Genomic DNA, 18705 nt, shown 5'->3' with positions numbered 1-18705 from the left:
TCAGAGTTCATTATAAAATTGTGTCTTCCATGGTATGTGCGTGTACTGTATTTGTTTTTAATTTAATTAACGTAATGGTCTGTTTTTAAATATTTTTTACAAGCAAACTTTTTTTATTTTTATTTTTTTTTACAAAGTTTAAGCAGCTGTTCGACCCCAGGATTGATTGTAGGTGAGTAAAGTATTTATCAATGACGTATTTGTAGGTTTCATTTACGGAAACAAGTAAGTGCACACCGTTTAAGTTGCAACTAATCATAGTTGAAGTACCGTAGTTTGAACATTTTGTTTAAATAGGATTAGGATATTAACTTTTTATTTTCCCATTTATCTGGACTCTCTTAGCTGCCAATTGCGCTATTGTACAATTATCGTTACATAATCACATTATAGGGTTACTTTTAAAGTATTTATTTATTTTTGTTCTTTGATGACTTGTTTGGTGTTTTGTTCGTTTTTTCACGTCTAATTCAAGTTTAGGTCAAATTATTTAAATATATGCATTGGGTGAAATACTTGTTTTACGTTTGAATTCTATCTGTAATATATCGCTTATTAAGAAGCAATGAGTAAATATTGTTGGGGGTGCAGATCTAGTCAAATCTAATGGAAAATAAAGCAGTCAACTTTTTAATACACAACGTAGAACGGTTTGTTTCTTTTACATGTCTCGAAAGTTACTATAAATATAATATATTTAACTATTTAAATTGATATGACTTGTCTGCTACACACATCAATCTGTATATCTCCTAAGCACCCTGTTTATACGATAGATTATATGATCTAAATGTGAATAAGACAAGGGGACGTTGCTAACCCCTCAACGCACACTTAAGATGCATGATTCCTCTGAGTGAAGTGTTAACTGGTGAAGTGGAAGTATTAAATCCCTCCTCTGGAAGACTGTTTTATAGCGAATCAGTGTGATGCAAAAACAGAGCTCATACATGATACAGGTTTCATACTTAACTGGCCTCTTCCTGAGAGTGTTAATGTAATACAGGGGTTCTCAACGCTGGACCTGGAGGAGCCCCTACCCTGCTGAGCTCTCAATTAGTTAATTGAACCCTTAATTGAAGTAATCATTTTTTGCCTCCATTTTACTTTTTAAATTTGAAACTGACAACAAGTTGGTTCTTTAATGAGAAGTTCCTTTGCCAATTTTATACTTCACTTAACACCCTTACTGTTTAAAATAATCAAAAGGCTTTGATTTAGGAAATTATTAGTTAAATTGCTTGGTTGCTGAAACAACAGCAGTGTTGTGGGTCCCCCAGGACCAGGGTTGAGGACCACTGATGTAATGGTTTCTCAGTTGGTAACTATCTTATTGAGCTCCCGTCTCCTCTTTCAGATTTAACTGTATCCCAGTTGCAATTCTCTCTTTCTTGACTATGGGATGGGCAACTCTCAGGGGTGGATATCTTAAGGTTTCATATTTGTCTTGCTGTGAACTACAGCTTAGAACTCCAGCTATCCCACTTCTAAACAGTTAGTTAGGAAATAGTATCGTAGGAGGAATACATTTTGAAAAAATACATCTTATTGCCTTTCCAGTTCTGTGTATGTGTGCCTGAGTCCTGCATAATTTAAAGCCATTAACAAATATTTAAGTTCTTGAAAATTGTTAAGGTTTCTTAGCATGACACAGTCCTGATCTGTCTTGTGCCCTCTCCCCAGGCACCCCCTTTCGCCTGTGCACACCGTTAGCTGGGAATGTCATCCGACGCTCTGAAGAAACGGAAGCCCAAAGTAATCCGCAATGAGGGCAGCACCCCCGAAAGTAAACGCAATAGAGTGGAGGGAGACCAGGTGAGGGCTGAACTCACAGCGTGCAAGTTCAGGACGCTGCTGGAATTGGCATGGCTGCCACCATATCTCTTGACCCAAATCTCCAAAGCAACAGCCGAGTATTGTGACAGCAGAGGACTGACAAAGAAATTAAATAACCAAATTATTTATTTCCAAAGCTTTATAAAGTGTTGAAAGGAAAATCTTGGCACTTTCAGTTGATGCACCTTTTCTGGGCCTTCACAATCGGGTCTTTTCACAAGTGCAGGGCTGTTAAGCCAGATTTAATCAGCAGACCCGCAAGAAAAAACTGGTTATAATATATAGTACACACACACACTTTCATATATGCATATAAAGCAATGCAATGTTACTCTTACTACAAGCACCTCAGGGTAAACAACACTCATAGTCCTAGTCAAACTCAAAAGCTTCTTGTCGTTCAGTCTAGTTAGAAATCTTTAAAATTTAAATGTATACTAAAAAGCTTTATTTTTTAAATTGAACTTGCATCCCTTATGCTGTAGGAGGTGAGGGTGTACAGTGAGGAGGTGGAGCTGGAGAGCAGGGACCCCAACCAGGATTATGCTCTGTACAAGCAGACCTGTGAGGACCTGGCCAAACTGATGGCAGAAATTCATGAGTTGAAGACCAGCGGTGGCAAGGACAGCGTGAGCAGCTCTTTCTGCATCTCTCTTTCACTATTAACACCAGGCAACCACCCAGGAAACATGTATCCACACTGAAACGGCAGTATTCTATAATTAGAATACATACACATTTAGTAGGATTTCTTTCTGTCAGTGTTCATTTCTGCTGTCCCTACTGTCTTTAAGGCTGTAGTTATCCATGTCAGTTTTCCAGATATATCGCAGAGATCTAATGAGGAATCACACATTTATTAATTCTTAGAATGATAGAACAATGCACCGAGTGAACTAGTTAGTGCACCGTCATGTATTTCTCCAAAGAACGGCTTATTGAGAGCAAATCATGTTAGCTATATTGTTTTAAAATGTCTTGTTCAGCTACTCTAACACAATACTCTGTAATTAATCTCACTGGTGCATTGCTCTGTGTTACCTGATTGCAGGTTATAGTGTCCTATTAGTGGAAAGAAATTATGAATGAATCAGTGATTGGTCATCAGATCTGTGATTTGAGAAACCAACTAGATTCACTTTTCGAGACAATTACAGTTTTAAAAAAAGGGACAGCATGACTGCCACTGAAGAAAAATTGTATTGTACTCGTTAATGTGTTCTGCTTTGTGTACCCATCCATTTATCTTGCACATTGCTTCACTGGGTAACATCCTGTATTTGGTCCCTGCTGTATGCTACATTTTTGGGGACATCATTCTTGCCTTACCTTTATATTGACAGTTTTTAATGTCATCTCTCACACGATGGCATTGTATCATTCACAAGTCACCAGGCCAATGGATAAGGAAGTGTTTGTGGGTTGCAGGCGACAGAGATAGAAGAGAAGCGTTTGATGGGCTGCATCCACTTCATGACTCTGAAGAAGCTCAACCGTCTAGCTCACATGAGGCTGAAGAAAGGCAGGGATCAGACCCATGAGGTTCGTACCCACTACCAATGCTGAGAGAGTAATAAACCCACCACTATTATTTGCTATAGCTCCCCTGCCCGTTTGACAATCCTTTGTCTCTGCCTCCTCTCTTGTCCCCTTTCTCTCCCTCTTTTTCTGTACCCTATATGAGCATTATTTGAAACAACCATCTACCTAATTATTACTATCTCAGTATTAATAGCTAATCTCTCGTTGTCTCTCCAGGCAAAGCAGAAAGTGGATGCGCTTCACCTACAGCTACAGAACCTGCTGTATGAGGTGATGCACCTGCAGAAGGAGATCAGCAAGTGCCTGGAGTTCAAGTGAGTGTCTGTGTGACCCATCACAAAGACCGAAAAGATCTAGGCATTAAATGGGGCCTAGTCATGCTTTCGTGCAATTGGCATTGCTTTTAACCCAAGAATGACATGACTAATGCCTTAGATTGCATAGGGAGGTATTGACTTTTCCAAATTTTTGTCATCTGTTAAATTGTCCCCCTCCCTACCCAGGTCCAAGCATGAGGAGATCGAGCTTGTCAGCGTGGATGAGTTCTACCAGGAAGCCCCCACGGAGATCTCCCGCCCCCCTCTCACCAAGGATGACCCCCACCAACTCACGCTGGCTCGTCTGGACTGGGAGCTGGAACAACGGAAGAGGTACTATACATCCCAAGATTCATGAGGGCTCTCGTTGAATAAAAATTGAGTTCAATGCAAAAGTGGGGAAGGGGCTTATTTTTCTTTCACATGGATTTGGATTCTCTAATGCAAATGGACTGGGTTGTACTGGATAACTGAATCTCTTGATTATATTTATATATTAGTAAATATTGTGAACAGGAATGCCAGTGTATGTTTTTTTTTTTTTTTTTCTTTGCTTTTACTTGTGTTCTGATAATACTAGTTTAGATCATAGTGGTACCTTGTCAGCAGATTTAATTTAACTTTTATGTCTTTATTATGAGAATATGCTGTTGTAGTAAAAAAAAAAAAAAAGTCTTCATTTGAAACTTACTCTGTGCTTGACATAGCTTCCATTACATTACATTATTTTACAGTTTGTTAATTCGGCCTTGCTTAAACTACAGAATCCACCCACTTGAACTGAAGTCAGCACGAGGCATTTAAACTGTGATCTGACGCCCGTTGTTTGCTATGGAGTGGCAGTGCAATGATCTCCTATGTAACTTCCCCGTTTCTGCCTTGCAGGCTGGCAGAGAAGTACAAGGACTCCCTGGCCAGCAAGGAGAAAATCCTGAAGAGCATCGAGATCAAGAAGGAGTACCTGAGTAGCCTACAACCTGGGCTCAACGCCATCATGCAGGTAAACCCAGAATCTTAATCTGCCCCCTGCTGTCTGCCCAACCCTGCTGATGTGTAATGTAGATAGGGAGCAACTTCATGTGATCATTATATCATCATACACTACATGCAACTACTGAGTAGGGTCTTCTAAACCTAATCTCTGCCCAGTTGTTCAAAATGTTTTTATCTGAATAAGTGATCCATAATTAGTCTCCTCTATTTTTGCCTACTATTTTCGGGGTTATAGTCGTAGTGATCGGGAACGGAGGGGGCGCTTGTGTATTTGTTTGGCCAGGCAGCATTTTTGAATAGTGATGTGGGAAACCTTGCTGTCTTTTATTGAGCAGGACCTGGCTATATTCCATTCCTCTTTCACCTTAAAATCTTATGAATAACGAAATTGCCTAGAAAAAACTGAGGTCATATTTGGTTATAACCACATTTTTGGATTGGACTTTAAATGGCCCTGTTCCTTTTTATTTTTACAATTTAGTTTCTCAGGCTTTAATTTAAATCATTTTGTTTTGAATCTGATAACTATTCAATGGACACATTTCAGCACTTGACAGTTGGTCATATGTTTACTCTTCTGAAACCTCATCATTAGACCACAGTTAAATGTAAAAGGTTTCAATCTCCTCAGCCTTTTTTTGCTAAGCTGATGAATTGGTAAACTGCATCTGATGAAAGACATTCTCTGTTGTGACTACTCTCTCTCTCCTCATCCTGCCAGGCCTCTCTGCCAGTCCAGGAGTACTTGTCCATGCCTTTTGAGCAAACACAGAAGCAGAACGAGGTGGCGCGCCACCTGCCCCCCCCCCTCTACGTCCTGCTGGTGCAGGTCGATGCGTACGGACAGGCTTGTGGTGGGTATCCCTCCTGCCTCTCTCCTTCACTCCCGAACACAGTGTGCAGATGTAATTAGGACACATACACATGATATATGTTTGTATTAATACAGGTAAAACATAAACACGTTTAAAATCACATTCAATACAATTGCTTTATATTTACATTTAAGCAGAAATCTCTCCCTTTATAGAAAGAGAAGCTGTGTCACATATTTTTGCTTTAAGCGAAACAACTTCTTAGTAGGGATAGTAGGGATATGGCCTAAAGCACTCTGGCGTTAGTCGGCAATTGAGCACCAGCAGCAGCCCGTGCCTCTTCAGTAGTAGAGAGTGTTGAGGCTTGGCCTTCCTCAGACAGATCTCTTGCCTCTTGTACTGCGCATTAAACAGACTTCGAGTGAGTCAGTAAATATAACGGCACTGAAATGTGTTTTTCAAAGTAAAGGAATAATTTAAAAGAACTGTTCTAACCCTTAAATTATAAAAGCATTTGCAGGAGCTTACAGAGAACGTGTCTTACTCGCTCATTGCTCAAAAGCGCCCCCAACACATTATGTAAATATACGCAATAGTGTACTGTCGGCAAATTCATTTTATGGTGATGGCTTCTATATGAACCAGAGTGGGAGGAGAATTAAATTGCAACACATCTCCTTGCCTGAGTCCTAAGCTTGTCTATAGAACACATCTGAGATTAACTGGATGACTTTCTCTCTTTTCCACTAGAGTCAAGGAGAAGCAATATAGCCTACTCTGATATATAGTAGGCACCTGACAAAATAATTGCAGCAGTCTCTAATCCCAATTCTGGGGGGTGTTTATTTTTGGTTTCAGACAAGAGTCTATCTGTGTCCATCAGTGGAGATGTGGATGAGGCCAAGGCCCTTGCTAAGCCACCAGAGGATTCCCAAGGTGAGTGGTTGCACAGCATGTGGGTTTTATATCATCTGAGCAAGACCCGAGTCGAATGATACTCGGTTGTTCCAAATGATCTATGGATTCCTGACTTGATCACTCACTGGTTTGGTACGGAGAAGTTTGGAAGTGACAGGCTGGTAATGGAGTCCTTGTTTTGCAGATGATGAGAGTGACTCAGATGCTGAGGAGGAACAAAACACGGTGAGTGTGGACTTAAGGCCAGGGGCTGCAGACTTATCTAGCTTAATAGTTGCGCAGTGAACCAAAAAACCTTTAAATAATAGCTACCAGAAGTCATGTTGATTTATTGCCAGTGAATATTCAATTAAAGACCATATTATGCGTTCCAAGTGATGACACGCAGTTCAGTGTGTGCTGGTCACAGTGTGTATAGCCCATGTAAATGCACTGCAGGCTAGAAGACAAAGGCTGCTGTTTTGGATGTGAGAAGCCACTAGATGTCATTGTAGTACGGCTGCTGAAAACCCTAAACTGCATCGCTTTTGGGAGCACATCTGAATCATAAGGTGCAGTGAGCATCCATTACGCTTTCTCTTTATCGCTGTGTAGTTGCCAGGGAGGACCTAACCCTTCTGTATTTTGGGACTGTTAGAATGCACATCAAACATCCTAGCACTATTCTAAACTAATACAATTCTGATCAATATTTTACAACTCAACTGTGTACTGTGCTAAACCTCTACAACACAATCGTGCAGTAAAGTAAACCAATAGATTGTAACTCAACCATACACTATGCCTAACTGATACATTACATTACCACCCTGTATTATGCTAAACCAGTAGTAAATCAACCATGTACTCTGCTTACCCAGTACAATACAACACTGAACATTGCAGCAAAGATGACTGAACACTGTCAGTGTAGCTATCACTTTTAACCTGGATCGGCCTGTTAGCCCAGAAGATAAATGCAAATTTTATCTAGATCCTTCAAATACTGCTATAAGCAACACATTTTGCCCAGGCACTCTTCACAGGTATCTTTGTCAGAATAAAATCAAATATTCAAAGTGGCTTTCTTTTACACTTTTCTACACAAAATTTGACTTGCGTGTCTGATTTTCATGGTGCTGGAGTCTGTTTGAGAATTGTCTAAACTACTAGGAGGTATTTTTGTAGGATAATATTTTTGAAGCTTTATTACATATTTACTTGACCTAGATCTGCAAAGTTTGTATGCACTGTTGTAAGCCTTTTGGAGTGTAATAGTAGAGGTAGTTTTGCTTAAATCAATTTAAACTGCAAAATAATAAAAAAAAGAAAAACATAAAAATGAATAGATTGATAGCAAGAAAAAAATTTGCGTGTTCTTGGAGTTTTTCTGTTTGACGCCACTAAGCCCTACCCACAGAAATCAGCACAGAATCGCACAGCCCGGCACAGCTCTGAGAAGCTGCTGCGGGAGGCGAGCTGTGGTTGTGAGACAAAAGATTATGCAGAAATCAAGAGGGACATGTTAAGCTGTATGAAAAGTACTACTGGCCCGTACTAGGCGAATTTCAACTTTCATTACACAATGAAGCTGTGAACAGCATTGTCAAAACTATAGATATAGAATTCTAGATTGACACTTTAGCATTGTCAATGCTTTATTAAATAATTACATGCATTATTTTTAAAAATATAATTTAAATCTATGATGCACAATTATTGTTACTTAAATGATTGGCAATTCTATTTTTTTAAAATAAAAACGAATATATAAAATTAACAAATAAGTCATCCAATTACATCGATTTCTGCAGGGTTTGTGGTGAAAGGTATTTGCATTCTTGTAGTGCATATTTGCGTAGATCTGCAGGATCCAACCAATCCCATTGGTGGAGCCGTGCAGATCTGCGGAAATTTGCATTACACGAATACTATCGACGTTCTTTGATGCGTCTCATGTCCGACAGCGCAATCGCAATCTCAGTCTTAAGTCTTTAATTCAGGTAATCCTAGCAAACGGCCCCAGCACCCCATCCCTTTAACACTGCTGTGTTCTGATTGGTTGCAGAAGCGTCGGCGGCCCACCCTGGGTGGTCAATTGGACGACAAACGGCGGGAGATGCTGAAGCGCCACCCCCTGTCTGTCTGTGTCGACCTCAAGTGTAAAGGTGAGGGAGGGACGGGGTGCATGACTGGATTTGGCTCCTTTTTGTTCCCTAGCACAAACCCAAATTGTTATTGGCTTACTGCTCAGATTTGGAGTGATTGAGAATAGTGGCAATAATGAAAAGAGAAAACGAGGCTCAAATAAAGCATTTGACTTGAATAATTTCTTTCATGCCAATTGCCTCACTCAAAACCTGCACAATTGATTGGCAAAAAATGTTAAACCTTACTAGCTCACCATGTAGATGAGCTCCCGGGGCAAAAACAAACCAGATTACAGTGTAGACTCTGCATCTGGCAGAATTACTGCAAACCCAAGCACAATGAATACATGTTACACCTTATTCATCTGAAGTGCTGCATATTCATCTACCATCTCCTGATACTATATTAATGGATTAGTTTAATTGGCCTGTGTCATGTGAGTAAACAATTCAAAGCCCACAATGCAAAGCAGGGTCAATCATAATTAAAATGACACTTCCAGCAGTTTAAGTCTGAATTACAATTACAGTGTTACTTGGTCTCCTACTGTAGAATGACAGTGACAGGTAGTGTAGAAAGCAGTATAAACTGGTATGGTGCATACTGTTTTCAGTCCACAAATCCTGCCTGGAAGAGGGTTTTATGGTTACCGTATTCTGAAATCTTAAGCATGTTGTGGCATCATCTGACTATAATTGATCAATAAGAATGATAAACCTCACAGCTGTAATCAACACCATCTCTTTTGCAAACCGCATATCTGTAGTCCCCTGCTGTTTCTGCTCCCCGCTGTTCTCTAACCAGTGTGTTGATCGCTGTCTAGTGTCTCGCAGCTATGGGTTTATGACGTGCTGAGAGTCCAGGGAGGGGAGCTCTGCAATGCAGGCGTAACATTATCCTTAGCGCTCTCTCTCTCCTCTTTCTCAGTATCATCTCCTTGGTGTCTGTCTCTCTCTCTCTCGCTGCTCTGCACACAGCAATCTTTGAGGCCCTGGCAGCAGCACCGCTGCCTTTAGTTCTTTATTCTTCTTCTCAAGGTCAAACGGGGCTATAGCAGACTGCTTTTCACATCTGATCACTCCATTTCTGCTCCATTCCATCCTACTGTGGATATATTGAACTCTTCTCCCGTCAATCCAACTGATGTGACTCCAGATTCCTTGACATAGATTGTACGGCCACTATAATACTAATGTGAAATCCCCTATGATGAATCTGTGTTTGGTTTTATTCTCTATTGATCTTCATTCATAGCACAATTTGTGCTTGATCTGTGGTATTCAGCATTCCCAGTCCCGACTAGTTATGTGCTGCCAATGGGTGATTGCCAAGATCAGCCAGTGACTGGGGACCACGATAAATTTGATTCTACAATCTAAAGAGGCCAAACTGCAACTGATTAATTGTGGGTACAGGTACAGATCAAATGGAATTAGGAAAGAGCTGTGTCCGTTTGAGCTTTGCTATTTTTAACTTTGTTGACGACTTTGGATTTTAATTGGGATTGTGTACTCGGGTCACATAAGTTAAATAAGAGTTGTTTTCTTTTTATGGTTTGGGTTGGACCGTAGCATGTGGGGCCTTTGCAGGTGTTTGAAGAGGAATCTTTTTGTTGGGAGATTTTACCAGGATGGGGCTGTGGTTTTCCTTGTTTTAGATAATTGAAGAATGAAAGCAATTTGACTGGTTGCCATTATAGAATATAGGATTGATTTCAGAGGGGTTGCTTTGAGCAAATGGTGGAACCTCCTTTCTTTAGACATCTTCTGAATGAATTTTCTCTTAAACTTACAGCCCAATTTTCACTTGGTGATTTGAACAATAAACTCTAAATGATGGATTCCCTTCTGGAAAAATCTACTGTCCTGCAGCAGTGGTGCCACTGTAACTCAGACCCTGATGCTAAACAATTTCATTCACATCATGTGTTTACATGTGACTTTCAGTTGTACTGTAATGTAACAAATGAAATTGTGTGAGGCTGAATGGCTACAGCAATGTACCATAGACCAGGTCTTTCCATCTCAAGTATAGATGCTTGGATATGCAGTTCAGTTGTAACCCATTTAAACTGAAAGCCGGGTGTTTGGCATGGCCGATACTCATACTGTCAACAATGCCATTGTGTGCGGCAATGGGGGACTGCACTAAGGCAGTGGTAGCTGCTGTGTCATTGTGCTGGGCTGAGGCTGATGCACAGACCTGTGGCTGTGAATATTGAGTGAGTCATTTTATCGTTGTTCAAAGGCACACCCTTGTGGCTGAGGGTCGAGCAGTCGAGTGCCTGGATACTCTGGGTGAGCTGTAATCACCATTTAACAGACAGTAGTCCTGCTTTAGAATCTTGTCTTTTTTTATTATTCATATTAGACTGAACTTAGAATTTCATCTTGCTTGTTATCCTCTGGTCTGAGATCTCCTGCCAGCCAGGCCTGTCACTTGCAACCCACATACTAACATTTGGAAACAAAACCGCTTGATGGCAACTTCATTTGCCAAAACAATTTTTTGCAGCCCACACTGCAGTCCCCCTCAAAACAACACGGTTGGCAAATGCAGGGGGCTGTGCAAAATAGTTAAAGGGATACTTTGGTATTCTGGCATTTTAGCCTGATTGCTTACTCACCCAGAGTCATATGAATCCATCAAAACCTTTTTTAATTCTGTGTGTGTGAGTTTGAAGAAATTTGAATTTGTTTTGTTAGCACAGCACAATTGATGGAAGCAAATGGTCGCAAGACACTGACTCAAAAGCCTGCTGATAGACCTGATAAATACTCTTAATTCTACATTTCTTGAACTACTTACATTACTTCAACCATCCCTTAACACAATCGTGTATTGCATTTTTGTACATGGTTGTAGTTTAATTTACTTTATGTATGAGTGTATTCTAATTTGTGTTTTGTTAAATGGTATTCATTGTGACCACTTAGTTGGCCTGCATAAAGAGATCTTAAAAAAAAAAAAAAAAGTGTCAGTCCCATTAGTGTACTAGTGTACTAGTCTCCACACAAAGGGAATTTGTATGCTCTTGAAACTCTGGAAAGGTGATGCTACAAACTGATACAGTGCTGTCATTCTCTCCACTCTCTCTAGATGGCAGTGTGCTGCACCTCTTCTTCTACTACCTGATGAACCTGAACATTATGACTGTGAAGGCAAAGGTGTCAACGGGCACAGAGTTGCCCGGGGCCGTCAGTGCAGGGTAGGCTCTCTGCTGTGTCTGCCCTGCTCTCGGACCCCCTTTTTGGAAAGCCAGTTTGATTAACAATTGGCAATTCCAAATTGGGAATAATAATATTACTGATTCCAAACTGAGATCTTTCTCTCTAACTAACTGCATGAAAGAGTTTCTGAATATCCTAATTCCCAGAAGTTTGTATGTACAGTGCACTACCAAACGTTTTCTGATTATTTCCTCTCCTGTCTTTCTCCTACAGGGAACTGCTGAACCCTGAGACCCTGCTGAACTGTCTGTACACCAAGGATCTTGGCACAGAGACACCTAATCCTGCCAACCGCTACCAGTTTGATAAAGTGGGGTAAGGTTTCACATAGCCCGTACCAGATGGAGGGGGGAGAGAATCCAGAGTTGAATTATTTAATCATAGAATGCTGTGTACCCTGCCTCAGTCTGTCCCTCTTTGATCAAGGATAGCTCTTGATTGTAACCCAGGCTGCTCATTGACAATCCCCTCTGTGTGTGCGCTGTCTGCCCTGCAGGATTGTGACCTTCGGCGACTATGTGACGGAGCTGGGACACCCCTATATCTGGGTGCAGAATCTGGGGGGGTTGCAGTTTCCTACTGACAGACCTGAGGTAACCAGTTCCCCTTCTCACTATCACTTCCCCTAGGCCCTGCTACAGACTTCCCATCATACTGTGTAGTGTTGTGAGGTGTTGGAAGTTAAGACTGGGAACTGCAAGGAGTTTCAGAAATTATATTGTTACACAACAAAACACACACGGGTGAACAGCTGAACAGCTTCCTGTGTGTGTGTGTGTAGCTCACTTCACATGCAATTTAAAATCACCAGATTTTCACGTGGCCTTATCCTTATATCCGTGGGTTTTAGTTGTGTACAAATCGGCCATTTCTTTTTGCCACAGATAATTTGGTCAGAGCTCCTGCAATTGTTTTCCAGGGGGCGTCACAGCCATCTGTAACATTTTAGTTGACATGTCAGTTATTTTGGGGTTATTCACCTTTTGTTATTGAGAAAAGAAGGTGACAATGCAGAGCTCAATATAAGGTTGTTTCAACTGTATGTATTAAAGATAAATATGGCTATACACATGGCGCAAGAGAGCAAATCCTAAGTAAAAAGATCCTGTAGAAAAGAAGACTGAGCTAAATAGAAATTACTGTCACATTTGGTGCTACAAATGCGCTTGGATAATTTAGCTATTTCTTCAAGTGATTTTAATGTACATGCACTTTTCTCAAGATGTATGCTTCACATATATTGTTCAAAAGTGCCTCATCTGGCTCTGAGTAGTCTATGACTGGGAGTGTGCTAGACCTCTGCTTTTGACTGGACTCTGGGGAAACTGCTTTTTTTTTTTTTTTTTTTTTTTTAATGCGTCATTTTTGTTTGCCAAGTCTTCATCTGATTCTCATTTGGCTGTCTGTAATGCCACAGGGAACCTCCAGGGGGAGCTCTCTCAGCGCCAGTCACATGGAGACGACCATGAAGCTGTTAAGAAACCGCCTGCAGTCTCGTCTGGCCCTACATAAGCAGTTTGCTTCCTTGGGTGAGTTCACTGCTGCAGGCAGTCTGTGTGCTGCTCTGCCACTCTGAGTTCCACACTGTCCCAGCCCTGTGCCACCCATCAGCTGCCAGCTGCTATGAGACTGCAGTGTCTCCTGGCTTTTATTCCCCCGTTTGCTGTCCATCACAGAACTGACCCAGACTCATCAGACAGCTTTCATGCCTCCCTCTCTCTGAATGTGTTACGGCAGCGTTTCACTGGCCTGACCTTGGGGCCCCATCACTTTCACCCAACATGGACGTTATGATTATACTTGGCATGCAGCAGATGCAAATTTTACAAAGTATGCACATAGTAGGCCAAGTTTTAGCTGGATCAAAAACCTGGACTGGACTGGACAGGGCAAGGGGCCCAAATGATTAATTGAACCACACAAATTGAACCCATCCTCACAATGCAAATACCACATAAGCAAGTACATCTTCTATGTTACTTCCAATGTATTGGTTTCCCAACAAACCTGTATGTCGCTGTTCTTATAGCACTCTCTTCAGTCATCTCCTTCAGTAGACCCGGGAAAGTGGATACATTGGTTCAGTGAAGTGGATAATTAGCCCACTCCACCAAATAAGAGCCCAGGTGGAAGGAAAAGCAGAACCACCATGGAACTTGGTACTAAGGAACCATGGAGCTAAGAAACCATGAGTCATCACCCCCCCTCATCATGTCCAAAGGGGGAAATGATGAGGTTCAGCTAAATCATAGGACTTTAAGACATTCTCTCCATGTACTAGACTGTAAAACACCTGGGTTCTACTGTTGCAAAATTTGCTTTTGATCACAAACTGTTAAAGGACTATCGATGTATGATCTATAGGTGTAGTGTTTAGTTAAATGTAGTTGTCTGCCTTCCTATTCTGCTCATTCTATTTCCAATTAGTGCATACGGTGGCGTAGATATACTGCTAGTCGGCCTCCCCGTCCTTGATACACTGGGTCCAATTAAGCCCCAAGCTTTGAGTTAAAAGCCTAGGTAAGACAAGTGTGTGTGAAATTCAGAAATGACCCCAGGCATCTCATACCGCCACTCGGGGCTCTGCGCTTGCTCTCAGCGCTGCCTGTCTGATCAGTGCTTTTTGCAGAGGACTAATTGCATCTGGAAAATGAGCCGTACAAATAGTTTTCAAAGCAGATGGTTTGCAGGGGGGAAAGGAAAAAAATGATCTAGTGATGGATGATCCTCCTTCAACCAGAGCAGTGAGAGAGCTGCATATGCTGACGTTGGGACTGCAGTGTTGATTTAGTTTTAGAAGGCTTTGTCGGCATTTCACACACGAGCATTTGTAGTTCTGGTTCTCTCCTCTTATGTGTGTTCTCACAGAGCATGTGTTTGCTGCTAAAGCCATTTAACATAACTGGTGCAGCAAACCTCACTGCTGCACAGCAATGCTTGGCAAAGACTCCTTCCCTTCCCTTGCCAGGAGTGGGCAGTAAAGGAGGGAAACTAATGACAGTTGCACAATGATCTGAAACACATGGATGTTGTATTCTGTGATGCACTGGACCTGGGCTGTCTTCTATAGCTATAAGTGTGGAATGCTGCTTTGATTGTGTGATTATACCATTTTAAGGTTTCTTTTTGTTTTGTTTTTCCCAGATCCCAGATTCCCGTAATCTTAGTGCTCATCACAAGTAGAAATGTCCTTATTACACTAGTGTATTAATAGTTGTAAGAAGGAACTCACTGTAATTGCAAATGGAAGTTAATATTGCTTGTTAAAATATATATAACCCACCTCACACCTGACTAAACGTTTCCGTTTTGTTCAACTTTATAATTGATGAATAATCAGTATTTGTTGCAATGTATAAGAATGGTGGGGCTGCCCTGTCTAATACGCAATCTAAGTTATAATTTTGAGATCTGGAAATCATTTCTGTATCTAGCCTGAAATCACTTCCTGTTCACTTAGCCATTCATTTATGTTACTGAACAAGTAAATGGGAACTGATAATCTAAGCCAACATATAGGAAAGTAATTTACAAAATATCTTGAAATGATTTTCAAATGTCTCAAATTAAACAGGATTTTTTTTTTCAGATATCTCCAGATATATTTGAGTTCTTTAAATTCAAAATAACTGTAAATGGAGCTAAACAAAATATCTCAAATTCCTTTAGAGAACTGTAAATGATTTAACGATATCTTGAATTGCAATTGAAGATAATAAATTATAACTTGGCTCTACCTCAGTCTAATCTTAACTGTGTGCATTTCAGAGCACAGCATTATTCCAGTGTCCAATGAATGTCAGCACCTCTTCCCAGCCAAGGTGGTCTCTCGACTGGCCAAGTGGACTACCATGACCTACCAGGAGTATGTGGTATGTAGATCTCTGACCCAATCGGGGGGGGGAACTGTGCTTCCTGGAGCTGCTTTGTCTAGATTAAATACTATAAACTGCACACATATCTGAGCACAGAACAACATTCACTGAAAATGTCCCCCTGCTGACCAGTTACACTTCTGTATGTTTACAAGAACCTAAGTATTAAACACTGGAGCCTGCAGCTTCCTCCCTCTCCGAGAGTCCTGACTTTAAAGTGCTCAGGTATATTGTGTAGCCCCTTTAAGCTCAAAGTACATTTCAAGAGAAATCCAAGCAGAAATTGAGTTTAAACTCCTTAGTTCAGATGGCTGCAGGGCTAAAGTCTCAGTTCTGTGAACCCAGGATTTATATTAGCATACATTTTCAACTGACATGCAATCCACCTGAATTATAGAAGGAGGGGTGGGGGTGGGGAAGGTGAATTGCTGTAAAATATATTTCAATGTAAATGCAAATGACATCTGTGTACAATTTCAAGTTTTGTTCATACAAATGTGATGCCTTTACTACAGAAGCTAATTACAAAATAAAAAAATGGGACTGATTTGACAGAATGCATTTAAATGTCTACATGAATGCATTGGTTAGCACAATTCATGTTTGTACTGTTAGTAATTTGATGGAGCCAATCATGTGAATTGAAAATAACCTGCCAGTATTTGGCCAACTGTTTATAGCTCGAATAATACAAGAGGTTTGGTTTTCAGATTGGTTAATGGCAATCATTGGCTATAGGGCAGGATTGGTAGAAGTCAGGTGGGATCTTCTCATATCACAGCACTCCCTGCACATCCTTGGTGGTCTGCAGACTTGGATTGTTCTGATCAAATCCTCCCATTGGTCTAATTTCAGTGCTTGGGCCATTCTGTGCTGCTTTTGAGTCATTGCATGCTTTTATAACATTATGGGTAGATCCTGGAATCGGAGTAGTGGCTGTGTGTGCTGTAGTGATGCCTCTGTCTGTTCCCAGGAGCTGCCCTTCACTCAGCCTGTGGTGAACACAGGCCTGGCCCAGGAGAGTGACCTCTACTTCATGGCACTCATCGAGAGGGGCACAGGTGAGTAGGCTGCCGTAGAAAAAGCAATTCTGTCTTATATGAGTTAATGCCCATCCTGGAAACATTTCCACTGTGTTTTAACTGAATGATGAAAAAGATCCCTTCTACAACTGAGTTTGCATGCACCTTGTTCACTATTTGTTTTTTGATTTTTTGCAAATAAATTTTAAACTCCAGTACCTACCTATGTTAACCATTAAGTGATGGCATGAACCTTAATCTCTGACCTTGGCTGTGTTGACGTTTTCTGTCTTCTTCCATAGCCCGGCTGCAGGCCTCCATTGTCCTGAACCCTCGCTATGCAGAAGTACCACCCCTCTTCTCCCTGTCTCTCAGCTGGAAGGGGGAGCGCAGCGGGCGGACAGACGACAACCTGAGGGTAAGAGTGGGCTCAGCTGCCCGGGCAGGGTGGGGAAAAGTCCCTGTCCTGTCCTCAGTTCCCATTACTCCTTTTGCCAGTTTTAGAACTCATTAGCAACAGGTGTGCAGTTTATGACTTGGTGGAGAAGGCTGAAACCACATCCTTCAGTCACGAAGCCCTGCAGCAGCTCACCGCAGCACCCATTAAAATGATGGATGGGAGACATGTACTCTTCCTATTATATAATCTTGAGAGGAAAAGACAATAGGTTTGAAACCTTATCGCTGGTACCTTTTTTTAATATGCAACAGCATATTCATCTCATAAACCCATCTGGCATATTGTGATCACCCCTAGGTTTGTCCTTCAGCACATCACTCACCCACCCCCTCAGTTTCACACCTAAGAAAACTTGAATGCATAATCTTGTCCTTGAACAAATAGTGTCACCTTGTGTTTATCAAAGTTTGTCTACCATCTTTTTATTACCCAGGATTGATGTAAGCTTCTGTATGTAGCTGCATGCTCTTTCCATGAGTAGGCTATTGCCCGCATTCTGCTTGTTGACGGAGAAATTTCATGCTCTTTGTAGACCATATTGTTAACTCATTTGTGCATGATGATTTAAACCCCCTCAGGCCATGGAGAGTGAGGTCAACGTCTTCAAGTCTGAGCTGCAAGGGCCCCACCCAGGCTACCAGCTTCTGACCAATCAGCTGCAGCGACTTTGCCTTTGTCTGGACGTCTACCTGGAGACCGAGAGCCAGGACGACAGTGTGGAGGGGCCACTCGAGTTCCCCCGTGAGAAGATGTGTCTGCGCACAGTGCGGTCAGTACTCCCCTCGCTCTGTTTCTAGAGCACTTTTCACTGGCTTGGTTTTCAATCTCTTTCTTTGAAAAATCGAGAAGTTTCCATTTGGAGGTGATTTGAAGCGTGAGTTGAAAAGAGGAATTTAACATTACAAAGATGTACTCCATCTCTCTCGCTGTCTCTAACCTGTGCTTTTTATTTTCCAGGGGTCCGAACCGCCTGAAGCCCTTCAAATATAACCACCCTCAAGGCTTCTTCAGTCACCGCTGATCCCACCTCTGTCGAGCCCTGTGGGTCAGGACTACACCCTGCTCCATCTCCATCACTGTAAATCTCTGCTACTGTGGAGCTTTTATATGGATTCCTTCTCTTCCTAGATTGAACAATTAAACTATTTTGTCCCTCTCAATCTCCAGATTGTTCATTTCACATTCCAGGGCTGGGACCTGCAGTATGTATGTTGTGCAAAGTGGAGAAGTATGAATGTATACAAAACTGAATGGTCGCTGAGTTCAGGGGTCTTGCTGCAGACACAGTCATGGGACTGACACAGGGATATTAAACTACAATATTTTTGATGTGCGGTTTACAGCCACTCCTCGTTGATGTATGGGGTTTGGCCATTTCCAAGGTCCCTGTGGGGTAAATGGAGACTGCAATGCTGCTTTATTGGAAGTGGCAGGCTGTACTGGATGCTGTTCAGGTGTGCTGCAGTCTCCCCCCTGCCTGCTCCTGTCTCCGCGACCTGCAGAAAGCAACACAGCAGATATAAATAGCTGCACTGCAGGCCCATTACAGCAGCGCTGATTAGCATTC

General features: G+C 41.6%; 1 protein-coding gene across 1 annotated transcript; it reads left to right on the top strand.

Moving 5' to 3' along the window:
* Positions 1 to 15: 15 nt before the first annotated feature.
* Positions 16 to 18298, top strand: thoc5 (THO complex 5). The gene is made up of 21 exons (XM_066689448.1): positions 16 to 32; positions 138 to 172; positions 1684 to 1815; positions 2322 to 2465; positions 3265 to 3378; positions 3595 to 3692; positions 3882 to 4028; positions 4581 to 4695; positions 5410 to 5542; positions 6362 to 6439; positions 6606 to 6646; positions 8469 to 8568; positions 11651 to 11759; positions 11995 to 12096; positions 12278 to 12374; positions 13199 to 13310; positions 15550 to 15653; positions 16630 to 16717; positions 16981 to 17096; positions 17717 to 17907; positions 18096 to 18298. Exons 3-21 carry the CDS (start codon positions 1720 to 1722, stop codon positions 18157 to 18159), a joined length of 2049 nt encoding a protein of 682 aa, XP_066545545.1. The 5' UTR covers positions 16 to 32; positions 138 to 172; positions 1684 to 1719; the 3' UTR covers positions 18160 to 18298.
* The last annotated feature ends 407 nt before the right edge of the window (positions 18299 to 18705 follow it).

This window comes from Amia ocellicauda, chromosome 17 (assembly GCF_036373705.1).
Source record: "Amia ocellicauda isolate fAmiCal2 chromosome 17, fAmiCal2.hap1, whole genome shotgun sequence".
Classification (NCBI taxonomy): domain Eukaryota; kingdom Metazoa; phylum Chordata; class Actinopteri; order Amiiformes; family Amiidae; genus Amia; species Amia ocellicauda.
The sequence above is the reverse complement of the archived record's forward strand: the minus strand, read 5'-3'. Positions and strand labels throughout refer to the sequence as shown.